The sequence below is a fragment of the Kogia breviceps genome, chromosome 10, assembly GCF_026419965.1.
Source record: "Kogia breviceps isolate mKogBre1 chromosome 10, mKogBre1 haplotype 1, whole genome shotgun sequence".
Lineage (NCBI taxonomy): Eukaryota > Metazoa > Chordata > Mammalia > Artiodactyla > Physeteridae > Kogia > Kogia breviceps.
This window is the reverse complement of record NC_081319.1, coordinates 1,303,071-1,322,761: the sequence shown is the minus strand read 5'-3', so window position 1 is coordinate 1,322,761 and position 19,691 is coordinate 1,303,071. Positions and strand designations below refer to the sequence as shown.

Sequence of the window (19,691 nt, the reverse complement as noted above, 5' to 3'; positions counted from 1 at the left end):
ACCTGGTTTCCACACATCCACGCCAGACGAACAGTAACTGAAGCAGCGTGAGGGAGGAGCTCCCACAGAGAAGGAGCGGGTCCCGAAGCAGGGACCTCAGAGCTGAGAGCCACTCTGCCACCAATCACCTGCACAACCTCCAACCAGCCGTAAACCTCCCTGAGCCAGTCGCCTCCGCCTGAGACAGCGATGCTCAGGCTGCTTTTAGGGCTGCGGCAGGTCGCCGAGAGGGAACAGAGAGCTGTACGTGACAATGACTGAGGACACACAGGCACTTAGCAAGGTCCCTGCTCAAGGGCGTCACTTCAGCCCCCTTCCTGTTAACGGCACCTCGAGTCTCCTCTGGGGGGCCCTCCTCCCCTCTTCTCGGTCCCGAAGCGCGGGGCCGCACCCCCTGGCTTCAGGGCGCTCGGGACCCAGATTAGACCAGCGCAGCGAGCCTCCGCCTGAGTCCTCCCCGGAAGTGCCGGGGCTGCTAAGGGACAGGAGGATGACAGCAGAGTGATGGGGGGCCTCGCTCAGCTACCACACAGAAGGACCGCCTAAGAGTGAACCGACGAGGGGACGCAAAGCACGGCGGGCTGAGGCAGCTTCTGACGCCGCTTCAACACCTGGACCCCACCTGCCTGGGCTGGAAACCGATCCCTTACAAAAGCCGACACACACTCCTCTCTCACACAGGTCTGTGGGCCTGTTTGAGTTGGGTTTCTAGAACGTGCCAATCCCCCAAAGTTATCTCTTGTCCTGTAGAACACTAATTAGCTTGCTCACGAGGAAGATGAAAGCTGCATGCAGAGAATGTTACCAAGGAGACTGGAAAGTGAAAGGGGCGAGGCGGCGGCAGGACAGTTTTGGGATGGAGAGGTAACCTGGGAAACGATTCCTAGTCACTGACAGTTTTCCATGAATTAACTGATCCGGCTTCAGGCTGGCTTGACTAGCTGGCAGAGTGGTGATTTACGTTCCATCTCTTTTCCCTACTTTGTAGAGACCACCCTTGCCACCCGAAATATCAGAGAACCATAATATTTTAAAGCTGGAAAAGACTTCAATCTATCTATCACTCCCACGGTCTCACGTTCAGATGAGGAGACTGAAGGCAAGATTAGAAAAGGGACCCACACAAGGTCATGGCCCTCATCACTGGCCAGGCAGTGGCTCTGCCGTCGGGCCCCCAAGGATCGCTGCTACAGGAGGAAGAGGCGCCAGGTCCAGTTCTTCCAGGCCCAGCGAACTAGAATGAGATGCAGAACAGAGCTCCAGGAACAATCAGAGGCTCTGCTTCCTCTCTGACACACACCACCCATGTGCTCCCAGGGCGAGACCTGCTCGGGAGGCCCTGAGCCCAGACTCAGCTCTGCTGCACACAAGCCGTGTGACCTTGGGCAAAGCTAACAAGCTTTCTTGGCCTCAGTTTCACCACATGTGAAGCAAAGACAGTAACTGCTGCCTTGCTGACCCCACAGAGCAGCTGTGAAGTTCGGTGAGCTAAGCAAGAGAAAACGCTATGAAAAAATGGTGGTAAGTCCTATACAAAACCTAAGACGTGGGGCTTCCCTGGTGGCGCAGTGGTTGAGAGTCCGCCTGCCGATGCGGGGGACACGGGTCCGCGCCCCGGTCCGGGAGGATCCCACGTGCCGAGGAGCGGCTGGGCCCGTGAGCCGTGGCCGCTGAGCCTGCGCGTCCGGAGCCTGTGCTCCGCAACGGGAGAGGCCACAGCGGTGAGAGGCTCGCGGTAGGTCTCTAGTAAAACTGCTGAGCTGAGAGGCAACACAACAGAAAAAGCCAAGGCTCTGGAGTCTGACAACTTGGGTTTGAATTCTGGTTCTCATGCTCACGGAGCTGTTACCCCAACTCCGTAAGCCTCAGTCTGTCCACTGGTCCAATGGGAGTAACAACACAGACTTACCTGTTTCTCTGAAGATCAAAGGAGGGAACACTACGACAGCTGACTTGGCGCCTGGCACAACTCGGCATTCAATTCCCGGGTCGGATGTCCCGGTTATTAAAGGACCCACCCTGAGGCTGGACCGTCTGTAGCACGGCCCCCAGCCCTCACGGCCACTGCTGCACGGAGCGAACCCCGTCCCCAGGGGCCTGCTAGGTTGGCACTGAACTCTGGGCGGACTCCCCACCCTGGCAGGCCCTTTGCAGGCCTCTCTCTTTGTCCCACCGACCTGAGCAGCGAACGCCACGCGCGATGCCCTCCTTCCTCCCGGAGACCCCTGGCGGGAAGCCTCTGACTTCCCGGGTTGGGAGCGGAGGGCGGGGGCAGCGGCACACGTGGTCCCTTCCTGCACAAATCAGCCCCACAGCCCGAACGCTTTGCCTCTGTCGCGTCCTCAGAGCGCAGCGTCGCGCGCTGTGAGAAGCCGGAGGCAGGAACGAACACGCTGACCTCAGGGCCGCCGCCAGCACAGGGACGCCCCCACTGGCGGATGACTTAGGAAAAGGTATGCCTTCCATCCAGCCCCGGGCCTGGTGAGAGGTACACAGGCTGGACTTCAGCCCCTGGGCCAGGGTACCACCAGCCCAGCCACCTGCAGTGGCCCCATCACCTGGGGGACCTGGAAGAGCCTCTCAGAGGCCGCATCTCTCCAGATAAGCGCTGAAGCAGGACACAGCCCAGCAGGCAGTCGGGGTGGAGAGGAACGCGCTGAGCAGGCGGGACAGGGTCTACGGGCGTCGCGGGCTTGGGGGATGGGCCTGAGCCACTGTCAGTAAGAAGACACTGATTCTCAGCGCAGCCCCATCGCGCACCGGCACCAGCGGTGACCTTGGGCAAAGCACTTAGCATCCCTGTGCATCAGTCCCACGTCTGCCATGCAGGGCGGACAACAGGCTAATGAGACGATGCAGTTGCAGGAGGGGAGGAGATGTGGCCGGGGGTAAGGCTGGGCCAGACTGTCAAGGGCGTTTTCTGCAGATGTCTGGCCTTTATTCCGTGGCCCCCTTTCTGCACACATCTCCCCAGGGTGCTGGAGAAGACTGAGCTGAGGAACGGGCAGGACGGTGGGCAAACAGAGCAGCGGGAAAGGAGCAAGGATGGAGCCCTCCCCGCACCCCCCCCCCCACCCAGGGCATGCACGTCCCCAACCATCAGGCATGAACGGCAGACACAAGCAACACCCGCGTGGAGCCGGCAGGAGGACAGGGCCACACTCAGTGAGCCCCGGAGAAGCCACTGCGAGAAGAGAAGCGACGTGAGAGAAAAAGAAGGGGGGATGCACGGGGGTGGGGCAGTGGGCAGACGAAACGGAGCCCATCCAGGCCCAGGGGCATCCCACTGTGACCCGAGGACAGGCGGCGCACAGCTGCTCCCTCCAGACTGAGGCTCTCGAACGACGACGGCTACTCTCACACTAAAATCCCAAGAGTCTGGACAAAAGGGAGGACCCCAGCGCACAGCACTGTCTAGCGCGAGGGTAAAGTGCACTTCTTTTCAACGAGGAGAGGACAGATTCATGAAGGAACGCTGCTGTAGCTACAGGCCTGCTACACAGGGAGATGAGCTCGACCCTCACCCTACACCACAGTGCAAACAGATGACAGCTGGCAGAAAGAGTTACAAGTAAAATTTACGTTGAAGAAGAACACAGGAAATAAAGGAGCATCTATCTCATGGAGGGAAAGGCTTTCCTAAGCATAAAGAAAAACACTCAAAAACATTCCAAAAGAAAAGACGCTCAAAGCTTATAAAAACCTTCACTTATATACGTCAAATATTACTATAATAAAAGTAAAAGTAATTACTAAACTGGAAAAAAATTTTCTATTTTTGTCAAACAAAAGGTTAGTATCGTTTTTTTTTGCACTACGTGGGCTTCTCACTGTTGTGGCCTCTCCCGTTGCAGAGCACAGGCTCCGGACGCGCAGGCTCAGCGCGGCATGTGGGATCTTCCCCGACCGGGGCACGAACTCATGTCCCCTGCATCGGCAGGCGGACTCTCAACCACTGCGCCACCAGGGAAGACCTAGTATCCTTTTTATAAGAATATTTGTACAGTGATAAAAAAAATTAAAGCCTCCATAGAAAAAAAAGGAAAAGTAATAATAATAGCTAATATTTTCAGAGTACTTAACAACGTGTTAAGCACTTTAAACATACTATTGCATTTAAACCTCACGACACTGTGATACTATTTCCTACAAGACAAAACTGAGGCTTAGGTTGTTACCTGCCAAAAATCACATAGCTATTGAACGGCAGTGCTGGAACTCTGGAATCTGCCCGACTCCAAAGCTTGTTCTTAATTGCACTTGCTTCAAAAAAAAAAAAAAAAAAAAAAAAAACGGTCACAATGAATATAATATATTCAGGGTGTATGGGTTTCACTTACACATGCTTCAGTTAAAACTTACTAGTAATCAAAGGCCATTATAATTTTGCCTATCAAACTGACAAAAATCTCCAAGTGACAAAATTCAGTGACGGGAAGGGGTCAAAATCTGGCATTCATTTCCCTCTCTGACGGGCACGCAAACCGGAGCAACCTTTCTGGAAGTCACCTGGGAAACACCGAACGAGAGCCTGTGCAAAGATTCCCATCCTCTGTGTCAGACACACCCCACTCGCAGGCGCACTCCCCACGCTTCTCCACCCCATCCTCTTCCCGGGGACCGATCCCGTGAACCACGTGAACCGGGCCACATCCCTGCTTCCTGACCGGACTCCTCCACAGAGGCAGGGGAAGGAGAGCAACGGGGCCTGTGGCAGGAGACGGGAGGAGCCAGAGGCCAGGCATCGATCTTCCGCTTTCTTCCCCGTCGCCTCACTGCTCGTGTCAGGACCGCTGCTCCCCAGCCCTCCGTCCTCGCAGGCTCCTGTCATCTGTCCCTTTCTTTGTCCCGTGGGTGTGGGGCACTGAGCGCTCCTCTGCTGGCAGCCCTGAACTCCTCTGGGTTTGCCATCCCCTGGTAAATCCACTGGTCTATAAATAAACCTCCTTGGTCTCTTCTGGCCCCAGGCGCTTCGGGATCCGCGGGCCCCGCTGCAAACGTGGCCAAGCCCGAGAACCACACCACGCACAACCAGTCCCGAAAATGCCACAGAAACGGCATCAAGAAACCCCAATCACAGCGATACGAATCTCTTAAGGGGGTGGACCCCAAGTTCCTGAGAAACACAGACTTTGCCAAGAAGCACAACAAGAAGGGTCAGAAGAAGATGCAGGCCAACAATGCCAAGGCCACGAGTGCACTGTTGAGGCCATTAAGGCTCTCACAGAGCCCAAGGAGGTCAAGGCCAAGGTCCCAAAGGGCCGCGCCCGCAAGCTCACTCAACTTACCTACACTGCTCTCCCCAAGCTCGGGAAACATGCTCGTGCGCACATCGCCGAGGGTCTCAGGCTCTGCTGGCCAAAGTCCCAGGCCAAGGCTGCAGCAGCAGGTGCGGCTGCGGCTTCGGCTCCGGCCCCCAAGGGTGCCCAGGCCCCCACAAAGGCTACAGAGTGGAGGCCTTTATCTGCCGATGTGAGGACAGAAGGACTGGTGAGACCTGTGGGCTGCTGTCTGCAGGGGGCTGGTATCCTCCTGTGCTATTTGTACAAATAAACCTGAGGAGGATCTGTCAAAAAACCAAACCACAACCTCCTTGGATTTCCTAAGTTTGACTGTGTCTTCTGTTTCTGGGTGGGATGCTCCCTGACACACCTTTAGACCTAGCAATTTTACTCTAGAGATTTATCCCAAGGAACAATCAGAGAAGTGCAGAAACATACAGGGATATTTGTAGCATCCCTGAAACTAGAAACAAACTAAATGTTCAACAACAGGGAACCGTTTCATACTGAGGGTCATGATCCACATGAACAAACACTACATAGTCACTGAAAACCAAGTTATAAAAGAATAGTTAATGATGTGAAAATAAATTTAAGAAATATTTTAAGTGGAAAAAATGATTCCAATTTGCATGTAAGAGAGACTGGAGGGATGTGCCCCAAACTACTAGCACTAATTATCTTTCAGTTGTGACGTCATGCATGGATTTTCTTCCTCGTGTTGTTTTTGTATTTGTCATATTTTCTACAGTCTTCATGTATTGTTTTCGTAATTACAGAACATAAATCCAAACTACTATATGTTTAAAAAAGGAAAGTCAGCGCTAAACTCTGGAACACCCCACCCCCATGCACGTGCACACACAGTTTGACAGTCCAGTGCTGAGAAACGGGCTCCTGCCGGCCAAGAACGTTCGCACAGCTGCTGTAGCTGGAAGCACGGCGAGCACGCTCTGCTGCACCTGCAATCAGCCCACAGCTGCGTGTGCTGCTGGCTCCAGGCCTCGGGCTTGCTCTGTGAGCCAGACCCCAGCTCTGGTGCAGGGCCGAGGGAAGGGCACCTAGAATGCCTTGTGGGGCTCTGAGATCCAAGGAGGGACATGGGATCTGCTGACCTACGGGAAGCTTAAACAGAGACAATACAGCACAGAAGAGGGAAAAAACAAACAAAACCCGAGACCTTGGACAGGCCTAGGCTTGAATCAGGACTGACCATCTCGACAGCTGTATGACTTCAGGTGTGCTTTCACCTCTCTCAGCCTCGGTTTTCTCATGTTTAAGACAGGGATGACATTCTTTATCTCACAGCCTGTAAGCATTACACTGAATTATATGAGCACAGAAGTAAACATTACAAAAGTTTAAAGGGCATCCTGGGCCAGTAAGACCCTCAGAGCCCAGAGACCGGCTCTGAGGTGCCGGTGGACAGCAGAGGGTGAAAGCGGGTCAGGAGGGAGAGGAGATGACCCGGCCGAGGAAAGGGCCGTGTGGCACGGTGCCAGGCCTCCTGGCGGCTGTGAGCAGCACACATCTTAGGGGAGAGTGCGCTACCTGCAGTGGGCCCCAGGTCCAGACTAGAGTCGTTCAGCACGTCCTCCTCTTCCCAGAAGTACTGTGGCGGCTGCAGGATGCGGGACTCTTCGCTCTCTTCGCTGGCGAAGCCAGAGCCAGGGGCTCCCAGGCCAGCCCCCAGTCCCATGGCCTCGCTGGGCTCCTCTGACTCCAGCGGCTCCAGGCCAGTGGGCAGCAGGAGGTCCAGCAGGGAGGTGGAGGGGAGGCCCTCCGGGCCAGGCTCCTCAGACCCGGCTGCACACGTGGCCAGGGATGCTCCTGCAGACACGAAAGTCGGTGGTTAGGAAGGAAGAGCGGCACAGGGCTGAGACGCATCTCCAACAGGCAGAGCCCAGGGTGAGGGTGGGGCTTCAGGGACACTCCTGACGCCAGGGGGCCGTGAGGGGTTCTGAGATGTTGCACTCATCTCCGAAAGGCCAAACTGCTCAGCCTTCCTTCCCTGGAGCAGGGGCAAAGGGGAGACAGGGAGATGGGCGGGAGAGAGGGAGGAAACATTTGCCGAGTACCCACTCTCCACCACGCTGTGGAGGGCAGGGGAAAAGGGGCCCTGCTTCCCCGGACCTTGTGGCACACTGTTCCGCAGGCTCCTATCCTAGGCTGAACGTTTTCCAAAACTGCATTAAGAATGTGATCTGTGTTTCAGCAACACACAGTCTGTAAGACCATGCGAGGCACTTCCTGGTGGTGCAATGGTTAAGACTCCCCGTTTCCAAAGCAAGGGGCCTGGGTTCAATCCCTGGCCAGGGAACTAGATCCCACATGCATGCCACAACTAAGAGTTCATATGCCACAACTAAGGAGCCCATGGGACTAGATCCCACATGCATGCCACAACTAAGAATCCACATGCCACAACTAAGGAGCCCATGTACTGCAACTAAGGAGCAGGTGAGCCACAACTAAGGAGCCCTCGAGCCACACCTAAGGAGCTGACGATCCTACGAGCTGTGGCACTATTGGTGCCACGTGCTAAATGCTTTGTAAGCGCTCTCTGAATTTTAATCCTTATAAGCACCTTATGAAGTAGTAAACCCTAAGCTTGGCGGGTGCCTGCTAAGGAAGACAAGGGCTTTTCAGACTCAGAAATGAATTCTATCAAAAACAGAGAACCTGTCCGGGGGGGACGGAGCCTTCGTACGCTACGCAACAGCTGGACAACACAGGACCACGAATACGACATCTCGTAAGGAAAGCAGTCCGGGGCGCAGGGAAAGGGGCGTAACAAAATAACAAGTGTGCTGAAGAGGATTAAACAGGTCTTGAGATCAGACACAGCAAGAGCGCGTGGTGCAGGAAAGCGCCCTGGCTTCCTGGCTGAAGGACTCCAGGAGAGCGTCTGCCCCACCGGCACCCTGCTCTCCTTATCTGTAGAGCAAGACAAGAACTCCTCCAGCCCGCAAAGGCCACCCAGTGGTCACCCAGTGGTCAGTTCCATGGAGCGTATAAACTGCACTGCATAAAGCACACTTCAGTCTACAATCGTAAGTATCATGAAGGACAGAGAACCAGGACATTCTTGGGCAGGAAGAGAATGTTTAAGAACGACAATGATATCTTCAAATGCATTAAAACAAAAGGTTGATGTGAATAATAAAGATCAGTTATTTTATGTGATTTCAAGGAAAAAACTAAGACTAATGGGAAGAAACATAGACGGCATCAGAGTCTCAAACAGCCTTTAACAAGAAGCTGGTGACACGTAAGGTCACCTGCACCCACCTGCCTGACTCCTACTCCTGCTTCCACGCTCAGCTCAGAGCAGCCGCCCCGGCCCGCATGGTCTCAGCCGGGCACCCACCACTACCATCGCCTCTGGACACATCACAGCACCTTCCTCACTGAACTGTCACAGACCACCTTACAGCCTCCCTCACTCAGCAGTGAGCACGGAGTCGAGCGTCCTGTGTCAGCTTCACCTTTGTCCTGCCGGGGCCTCGACAGTCTCTGAAATGTCACAGGAGCTCAAGACATGTTTGAGAGTGAATAAATCAACACCCTTTTCTTTTACAGGTGAGATAACTGAGGCCTCATGAGACTAAGGTCAAACAACCAGCCAACAGAAGCACTGTAATTAGCTGGTTTCTCCTCACAAAAAGGTCCTGCAGATGCTCTGTGAAGAAAGACCAGAAAACTGCTCTTTTTTTAATTTTTTTTGCGGTACACAGGCCTCTCACTGCTGTGGCCTCTCCCGTTGCGGAGCACAGGCTCCGGACGCACAGGCTCAGCAGCCATGGCTCACGGGCCCAGCCGCTCCGTGACATGTGGGATCTTCCCGGACCGGGACATGAACCCGTGTCCCCTGCGTCAGCAGGCGGACTCTCAACCACTGCGCCACCAGGGAAACCCCCAGAAAACTGCTCTTTATGTGCCCTTCTTCCGAAGGATATGTAAGGAAGAGAGCACCCAGGATGGCACGGATGCCTCACAAGGAGAGAGGCCAGACCTGAAGCCTGAAGACACCCTCTCCTCCCGGCACTCTGCCCAGGGTCCCCACGAGAAACCCAAACCATAGGGTGGCTCCTCTCCTGAAAGACCTCAAGTTGGTAAAGTGGCCCCCTAGATTTCACAAAGAAGCCCCTTTATTTCTGTTTCTGCACAGACCCTATGTGTGGAAATAGTTCGTCGATCAACAGTACTCAGGTTAAGAGCCATTTTCTAATTTTTAAAAAGTTACTCAGCATCATATAATACTGCCAATCAGATACGATGCCATTTGGGGTCTACTTCGGTCTCAGGAAGGCAGCAGGATTTCCGTGGAGCTAACATCTGCATTAGACTTTCACTGCTCAGAGGAATGCGGTCCCCCCTGAGCTCCTATGCTGTGCCACGTACTGTGCCAGGCCCTCTCTGGAGACACAGAAATGAACACAAGACAGCCTCTGCCCTCGCAGAAATAACCACTGTTTGGAAAATGTAATGCAAGTTTCATATAAAATACCAGCTGATACAGCAGGTCTACTTTCAGACTTGGTATCCTCAGGGTCGGGGGAACCAAATTCTACAAGACAGTAATCTGGAAAAACTCACGCAGTCCAGGAAGAAAAAACTCAATTGAGGAGAAATAATTAAATAACAGAAACTGTACAGGTTCCCAGGGCCCCAGAGCAGCCGTCTTTGAGACAGCCAAGAGGTGAAGATCGTTATCCACCTACTGGGAAAGACATTAGTGCAGCCGTTTTAGAAAAGCACAACTGACTTGAAGAATTCTTGGAAGTTTACCCTCCCGAAAACCGCTGGAGGATCAAACACTCTTTGCCTCGTCAAAACCCGACAGGTGTCTCTGCGAGCTGAGCCGAGGTGTGATGGGAGAGGAGCCGCAGCCATGTGGGCCTCGGTCCTGCGTGTGCCCTCTCAGGGGAAGTCTGACCAGCAGTCCTGTTCATTTCCCGCCTCTAGGGAGAAAATGCTTTTTAGTCGGTGAAGCTCTCTGCGCAGAGCACTGTGGCCCGATGAATCCGCTGGGTCTATTCCCAACCATTTGCATGACTTAGGCAGGGTCCCCATTCTCTCAACCTCTCTCCTTCACCTGTCACGGTCTGTCCTTGTCTATCTTTCCCAACAGCCTGATAGCAATTAAAAGAGGTTCTGATAATGGTGCTGAAAAGCTGTGTGTGAAAAAGAGTAATCTGGTTTTTCATTTTTTCTGCGATAAACATTTCCATTTTCTTGAAGTTACTTTTCCCTCTGATGATTATTTTTCTTTTATATAGACCTTGATATTTTCAAAAGCTTTTGCAGTGGGCAATTATTTAGGAAATTACGAGAGATTACTTATTTTCAAGCTTGCCCACCAAAACAGCAGCTGAGACCTAACCATTCCGTGCATAATTGCTTTTGCATTTAATGACTAATCTGCCTTGAGCCCCCCCACCTGATTTTAACTTTCAGAGTTACACTCCTTGTGATTTATTTTTTCCTCTTGCACCTATAATTTTCTGTTACTTCCATCACTCCCAGTGGAAAGGAGAGAAAAAGAAGGCACATGAAAAGGATTCGGGAGTCAGACTCAAAGACCTGAAAATCTGACCCAAACGAACTCAGGCGAACGAAGCAGGCTTATACCTTAAGGGGGTGGGGAAAACAACGCCTCTCAGTCATCTCCATGTTTTCTCTGCCCTGCAATCAGCTCCTGACCCCAACACCCTTCTCTGATTTCCACCATCAGCCCACCCCTCCCTTCCCCTAATCAGCAGCTCTGAAGGCCAGGGATCCCTAAGCCCTCGGCAGACACCCATTTGGGGGCTACCCGTCAGCATCTGTCACGTGGCCCGCACCCTGGCGTGGCAGCTAGAACAGAAATGGTCCAGCACCACCACCCTACCACACACACTTGCTTGTGTGTCTGTGTGTCCTTGCAGGGTGCCCACACTATGGTGTGCAAGGGAGACAGCTGCTGGACACATGCCACCCAAGCACAGGGGTGATAACAGGCACATGGAGAGCGCGCCCCGGGGGTGGAGGCGGGAGAGGGGGTAGACGGAGCCAAGCTGCCCACGGTGATCCGTGGCTAGCCAGGAGGAGGCACCGTAACAGCTGGGCATGGTCCTGACTCACTTCGCTGGCCAGTGCTGGGGTGGCTGCCACACAGAGAAAGAGCGGACAAGCAGTACTTATATGGTGAGCCTCACCTTCTACCAAAGAGGACTTAAGGTATGCAAGGACAGAGGTGGGGCAGCGTCTGAGACCAACACGGATGCCGTTTCTCATGCACACCACCTGGGTCCTTACTCATCCTGGGCTTTTGGTGCAGAAGGCGGCCCCTCGCTGAGCTGGGCGCAGGGACGCGCTCAGGGGCAGTGGCCCTTCCCCGGGATTTTGCACCTCGGCCCAGGGCAGTGGCCGCTCTGCTGTCACCATCATGCAGACACACACACACACACACACACACGTGTGCACCACGCGCCCGCGGGCTGACTGCGCCGGGAGCTCCGCGGGCCGAGTCCGCTGGACGGGAGCCAATGCAGGCACCCGGCGGGCGGGCCGGTACGCGCGTGCACACACGTGCACACACATGCGCGCGGGCACATCCCCCCAACGCTCCCCTCGCCCCGGAGGGCTCGCCGCGCTGCCAGGACACGTCCTCGTGCGACCCGCCCTGCACACGCCGCTCCGTGGCCGTGGCCTGTCCCCCCGCGTCCCTCCCCCCCCGTGCCTTCACACCTGCCATAACCTCGGCGCACGTGCCGGCACCGCGCTGGCCCCCCGCGGCCCTCTGTCACACGGACACGCAACGCGGGCCCCCGCCCCGCGCCGTCGGCAGCGCCCGGAGAGCGGGCGGCCGCCCCGCCCCGCCGCCCGCCGAGACCGCGCGGCCCTTTGTTGGCGCGGTGCTGCCCAGCGCATGCCCGCCGCCGCCCGCTCACCTCCGGCCAGCAGCAGCAGCAGCGGCAGCAGCAGCGGCGGCAGCGGCAGCGGCAGCAGCGGCGTCTGCCCCGCGGCCCTCAGCAGCCGGCCCATGGTGCCGCGTCGCCGCTCCGCAGCCGCCTGGGCTCCTCAGGGCCGCGCGGGCGGCGGCGGCGGCGGCGGCGGCGCGCGCACGCTCATTGGTCTGCGCGGCCGTCAGTCGCCCCGCCCCTCCGCCCGCCACCGGCCAATCAGCGCCTCGGAGGCAGGGGGCGGGGCCGCGTCGCCGGCGCCTCGCGCCTCGCACCTCAGACCTCGCGCCTCTCAGGCCCGCGTCCACCTGGCGCCCGGATCGTGGAGGGGCGTGGTCCCGGCGCTGAAGGCCGCGCTCGCGAGACTATGCGCGGACAAGGCGCGGAAGCGGTCGCCCACCTGTGCGCCCCCGGCCCCATCGCGGCGCGGGTCCTCAACTTCCGTGAGGGGTTAGTCCCTAGCCCGCGCCGGTGGATGCAGGGCTCATTAAGCACAGCCAGAAACGCATACCTTTCTAATAAATAACTCTAGGGTTGAGGGCTAAATCACAAGATAAATGTTACTTTGTTTATAAATTAACGACATTGAGAACGTTGCGTATCAAAATCCGTGGGGTGCAGCCAACAGTTCACAGAGGAGAGTTTATAGCCACAAACACATTTATTAGGAGACAGACAGTAAAAGTAAACGAATTAAGTATTCAACTTAAGAGGCTTTAACACACACCTACACAGAGGAATCAGTAAGTTTCTATCGTTGAAATAACAAAAACCCAGTAGAACTGACTGCTAAAAGCCTGAGAAAGATGAATAGAGCACACAAATCTTTAGCATCCAGAAAAGGACATAAGTGAATACCATTTGGAATGAAAAAGGAAACAAAACTACAAAAAAACTACAAACAAGATGATTTTAAAATTATAAGCAAAACTTGACGGCCAATACATTTAAAATCTAATTGAAATGGATACTTTTAAGGAAAACACAAATTACTGATTCAAGCAGTAGAAAAGCTAAACAACCAACAATGGGGAAAGATAAAAAGATAATTTTTAAAATCTCCTCTTAAAAAAGACATATCACTCCTTTGGAGTGAGTGCATTCTGTCAAACCTTCAACAAATAAACTCCTCCTGAACAAAGTTTGAAAGCTTCCCAATTCACTTTATGACGTTGGAATAACACAAATAGAAAAAAAAAACCCTAAGCCAATCTTACTAAACACAGATGCAACTTTCCCCAAAAAATATGAGCAAGGTGATTGCTGCAATGTATTCAATATGTTAATATGTCATGATTAAGTGGGGCTTACCCTAGGGATGCAACAAGATTGGTTGAGTGTTAGAACCCTAACCTAAACAGACGTTTCTCCAAAGAAGACATACAGATTGCCAACAAACACATGAAAAGATGCTCAGTATCACTAATTATCAGAGAAATGCAAATCAAAACTACAATGAGGTATCACCTCACACGGGTCAGAATAGCCATCATCAAAAACATCTACAAACAATAAATGCTGGAGAGGGTGTGGAGAGAAGGGAACCCTCCTGCATTGCTGCTGGGAATGTAAATTGGTGCAGCCACTATGGAGAATCGTACGCAGGTTCCTTAAAAAACTAAAAATAGAATTACCATATGACCCAGCAATGCCACTACTGGGCATATAACCTGAGAAAACCATAATTCAAAAAGACACACGCACCCCAATGTTCACTGCAGCACTATTTACAATAGCCAGGACATGGTAGCAACCTAAATGCGCATCGACAGACGAATGGATAAAGAAGATGTGGTACATATATACAATGGAATGTTACTCAGCCATAAAAAGAAATGAAATTGGGTCACTTGTACAGACATGGATGGACACAGAGACTGTCATACAGAGTGGAATAAGTCAGAAAGAGAAAAACAAATACAATCTATTAACATATCTATGTGGAATCTGAAAAAATTGGTATAGACCCCATCTTATATACAAAGCAGAAATGGAGACACAGACGGAGAGAAGAAACGTATGGATACTAAGGGGGAAAGCGGGGTGTGGGAATGGGGGGGACGGATGAATTGGGAGATTGGAATTGACATACATACACTATTGACAGTATGTATAAAATAGATAAGTAATGAGAACCTACTGTATAGAACAGGGAATTCTACTCAATGCTCTGTGGTGACCTAAATGAGAAGGAAATCCAAAAAAGGGGATATATGTATGCGTATAGCTGATTCACCTTGCTGTACAGTATAAGCTAACACAATATTGTAAAGCAACTATACTCCAATGGAAAAAAAAAAAGAAAAAGTTACTCATTTCTCAGCATTAAGAGGATCCGTTTTTTTAAAATCTCAGGAGGGAATTCCCTGGAGTTCCATTGGTTAGGACTCCACACTTCCACTGCACAGAGCACAGGTTCGATCCCTGGTCAGGGAACTAGATCCCACATGCCTCGCAGCAAGGCCAATAGATAAATAAATAAATAAATAATCTCTGGAGATGCCCCCCCCCCCCCACCACTGGCATGCAACGAAACAGCCTCTACTCCTGATAAAAGGGACAAACAAAAACTTTAGAAGCAAACGAGAAATAGAAGAGAAGGAAAACTTCCTTAATTCAATAGAGTATCTCCTAAAAACGTACAACAATCATCATACTTAGTGAAGAAACATTAGAAGCATTCCCATTTAAGTGAGGAACAAGAAAAGGACTATCATTACCACCGCAAATATTGAATATTCTGTAACAAACAATGCAATAGGCTTGATAGAAGAATAAAATGAGATAAAAATTTGGGAGAAAATTTGATAAAACTAATTATTTGCATACCTAGAAAATTCAAGACCATCAACTGACAGACTAATTGAAAACTAATAAGATTTGAGGAAGATTTCTGGATATAAAATAACATATAGAAATCAGTAAGTTTTTAATATATCATCAATAACCAATTAGAAAATATAGTAGGAAAAAAGATCTCATCCACAACCACTATTGAAAGCCAAGAATAAACCGAATAGAGGTATAAAGTCTAAATGAAGAAAATGCTAAAGCTTCATACAACACCAGAACAAAGGGGGAAATGTATCTTGTCCCTGAATGGGAAGATTCAACGTTGTAAAGATGTCAGTTCTTCCCCAGAGTAATCAACAAATGCAATGGAATGCCAACAAAAACCCCCCCGGTTGAATGTTTTGTGGAATTTGACAAGCTGATTTAAAAATTCACCCTGAGGGCTTCCCTGGTGGCGCAGTGGTTAAGAATCACGACGCAGGACACGTGGATGCGAGCCCTGGTCCAGGAAGATCCCACATGCCGCGGGGCAACTAACCCCATGCGCCACAACTACTGAGCCCTCGTGCCATAACTACTGAAGCCCGCGTGCCTAGAGCCCATGCTCCACAGCAAGAGAAGCCACCGCAATGAGAAGCCCGCGCACCGCAACGAAGACCCAACGCAGCCAAATATAAATATATAAATTTATTTTTAAAAATTCATCTTGAAGAGAAAATACTCAAGAGTAATTGAAATTTTGATCAAAACACATATAGAAATTAACATATTGTGGTATTGAAATCTGGAATAGATGCATAAACAATGAAATGAAACAGAGAGGTCAGAAACAGACCGCTGTACACATGAAAATGTTTTACAGAGAAAGCTCTTCAACATAGTGCAGAACAGATATTCACTCAATAGTGTTATGTCAATTAATCTGAAAATATAACGTTCGATCCATATTTCACATCATACATCATACCCATTAGACTCAAGTACTAAATCTAATCATTTAAAAAGTTGCTTTAAATATTGAGAAGTAATATAGGTCATTTATTAACCAAACACAAAAGGCATAAGGGAAATGAGATATACAACCATATAAAAATGAACACCAGACAGTAAAAGAAAAATTAATACCAATTCTTCATAAACTCTTCCAAAAATCAGAAGTGCAGGGAACGCTTCCAAACTCATTCTATGAGGCCAGTATTACCCTGATACCAAAACCAGACATAGACGTTACAAGGAAAAAAATCACAGACCAGTATCTCTTATGAACATGGATACAAAAATACTCTACAAAGTATTAGCAAACCAAATCCGGCAACGTATAAAAAGAGTTTTATATACCATGGCCAATGAGATTTACCTCAGGAATGCAAGGTTAAAATTCAACATCTGAAAACCAATTCACCCTATCAACAGAATAAAGGCCAAACCCCTCTTGATCATCTCGATAGATGGAAAAAAGGCATTTGACACAATTCAACACCCTTTCATGACAAAAAACACTCTAGAAACTAGGAACAGAAGGGATTCTTCCTCAACCTGATAAAGGGCATGTTACCCCACTGCTAACATCATGCTTAATGGCGAAAGACAAAGCTTTCCCCCAAGACCAGGAACAAGACAAGGCTGTCAAGTTTTGCCACTTCTATTCCATGTTGTACTGACGTTCCAGCCAGACAAGGAGGCAAGAAAGTGAAATAAAAGGTATCCAGGGCTTCCCTGGTGGCGCAGTGGTTGAGAGTCCGCCTGCCGATGCGGGGGACACGGGTTCGTGCCCCGGTCCGGGAAGATCCCACGTGCCGCGGAGCGGCTGGGCCCGTGGGCCACGGCAGCTGGGCCTGCGCGTCTGGAGCCTGTGCTCCGCAACGGGAGGGGCCACGGCGGTGAGAGGCCCGCATAACGCAAAAAAAAAAAAAAAAAAAAAAGGTATCCAGAATGGAAAGGAAGAAGTAAAACTACGCTCATTCATAGATGACATAATCTTGCACACAGACTAGGATCCTAGGTTTTCATCCAGTAAAAAAAACTATTGGAACTAATAAATGAGCTCAGCAAGGTAGCAGGATATAAGATCAATATACGAAAATCAAATGTATTTCTATACACTGTGTCGTAAGCAGAATCACAGCTCCCCAAAGATGTCCCTAATCTCCAGAACCTGTGAATACGTTACCTCACATGGAAAAGGGGACTTTGCAGGTGGGATTAAGTTAAGGATACGGGATGGGAGATGATCCTGGATTATCCAGGTGGGCCCAGTGTAATCACGAGGGTTCTTACAATGGAAAGAGGGAGGAAGGAGAGTCAGGGTCAAGGAAAAACGGGACAAGAGAAGCCGAGCTCAGCATGAAGCCATTTCTGGCCAAGGAACGCAGGGATCCTCCAGAAGCTGGAAAAGGCAAGTAAAGGGATTTTCACCCAGAACCCTGCTGACACCTTGATTTTATCTCAGTGAGACCTATTTCAGACTTCTGACCTCCAAAACTGTAAGATAATAAACTTGTGTTACCTTAAGCCACTGAATTTGCTACAGCAGAAATAGGAAACATACAAACTGCAGTAAAGTAAGAAAATTCCATTTACAACTTAGGAATAAATCTAATTAAAAAAATACAAAACTACAAACACTGCTGAAAGATGTTAAAGAAAACGCGTGTAAGTGGATGGACATTCCATTTCATGCATGAGAAAAAATGAAATTGTTAAAACCATCATCCCCAAGTTGGTCTACAGACTCAGTGCAATCCTCATCAAAATTCCTCGTGGCTTCTTGGCAGAAATTGATAAGCTGATTCCAAAATTCAGATGTAAATGCAAAGGGTCCAGAATAACTGAAACAATCTTAGAAAGAAAAACAAAGTTGGCACCAGTACAAAGATAAGCATATCCTTGGAATGAAATTGAGAGTTCAGAAATAAACCCTCACAGTCATGGTCATGATTGCCAAGGCAACCAATAGAGAAAGAATAGACTCTTCGACAAATGGGGTTGGGACAGCTGTACACCCCATGTAGGAAGTTACACCCCCTATGTCACACATACAAAATTTACTCCAAACGAATCAAAGACTTAAATGTAAGAGATAAAACTATAAAACTACTTGAAGAAAATATAGGGCTATATCTTCATGACCTTGGATTATGCAATGGTTTTTGAAATGATACCAAAAGCATAAGCCATAAAAGATATAACTAGGAGTTTGGGGGCACAGTGGTTAAGAATCCGCCTGCCAGGGCTTCCCTGGTGGCACAGTGGTTAAGAATCCGCCTGCCAATACAGGGGACACGGGTTCGAGCCCTGGTCCGGGAAGATCCCACATGCTGCGGGGCAACTGGGCCCGTGAGCCACAACTACTGAGCCTGCGCGTCTGGAGCCTGCGCGTCTGGAGCCTGTGCTCCGCAACGAGAGGCCGCAATGGTGAGAGGCCCGCGCACCGCGATGAAGAGTGGCCCCTGGTAGCCACAACTAGAGAGAGCCCTCGTGCAGAAACGAAGACCCAACACAGCCCCAAATAAATAAATAAATAAAAATAAATTTATTTAAAAAAAAAAAAAAAAGAATCCGCCTGCCAACGCAGGGGACACGGCTTCGAGCCGTGGTCCGGGAAGATCCCACATGCCGTGGAGCAACAAAGGCCGTGCGCCACAACTACCGAGCCTGCGCTCTAGAGCACCCATGGGCCAAAACTACTAAGCCCGCGAGCCACAACTACTGAAGCCTGTGCGCCTAGAGCCCGTGCTCCACAAGAAGAGAAGCCACTGCAATGAGCAGTCCGTGCACAATGAAGAGTAGCCCCTGCTGGACACAGCTAGAGAAAGCCCACGCGCAGCAACGAAGACCCGATGCAGCCAAAAATAAATACATTAATTAACTTTTTTTCAAAACGAAAAAAAATTGTGCTTCAAAGGACACCATCAAGGAAGCGAAGATAACCCCCAGCATGGGAAAAAAAATACTTGGAAATCCTAAATCTGATAAAGGACTTGTGTCTAGACTACATAAATAACTCATAACTCAATAATAAAAAGACAACCCAATGAAAAACAACGGGCAAAAATCTGAATAGACATTTCTGCAAAGAAGATATACACACGGCCAGTAAGCACATGAAAAGACGCTTAACCTCACGGCCAGTAAGCACATGAAAAGACGCTTCACCTCATCAGCCATCAGGGAGATGCAAATCAAAATCAAAGTAAGAAACCACTTCACAGGCACGAAAGTGGCTAAAATCAAAAAGACAATGCGTCATACAGAACGTGGAGAAATCAGACCCCTCAGGCACTGATGCTGGGAAAGCAAAATGGTGCAGCTGCTCTGGAAAACGGTGCGGTGGTCCCTCCACAGCGAAACACAGGGCTGCCATATGACCCAGCAATTCCACTCCTGGGAACACACCCATGAGAAGAGAGAACACAGGTCCGCACGGAAAGCTGTCACAGGGATGTTCGCAGCGGCATCGTTCACAACAGTCAAATGCTCATCAACTGACGAGTGTATAAAGGAGATGTGACACATCCCTAAGACGGAGTGTTACTCAGTAACAAAAAGAAGTGAGAGAAGCACGGACATATGCTACAACGGGGATGAACCTTAGAAACATTATGCTAAGAAGCCCGTTGCAAAACACCGTATATTGTATGGTTCCACGTGTATGAAATGTCCAGAAGAG

At 50.5% G+C, this 19,691-nt stretch overlaps 1 protein-coding gene and 1 pseudogene across 2 annotated transcripts in view; one reads left to right on the top strand and one right to left on the bottom strand.

Moving 5' to 3' along the window:
- Positions 1-12,340, bottom strand: part of PODXL2 (podocalyxin like 2) — a 45,076-nt gene extending 32,736 nt beyond the window's left edge. Inside the window, exons 1-2 of one of the 2 annotated variants that reach the window (XM_059077947.2) lie at positions 12,218-12,340; positions 6,834-7,112 (exon numbers count right to left, since the gene is read on the bottom strand). In XM_059077947.2, coding sequence (XP_058933930.1) covers positions 6,834-7,112; positions 12,218-12,311 — 373 coding nt within the window. In that variant the 5' untranslated portion in view covers positions 12,312-12,340. Of the gene's footprint in view, positions 1-6,833; positions 7,113-11,482; positions 11,566-12,217 lie in introns of those variants that run through there. The other variant, XM_067043273.1, reaches the window with a different exon arrangement.
- On the top strand, positions 1,131-5,553 carry LOC131764589 (large ribosomal subunit protein eL29 pseudogene; annotated as a pseudogene).
- Positions 12,341-19,691: the final 7,351 nt, after the last annotated feature.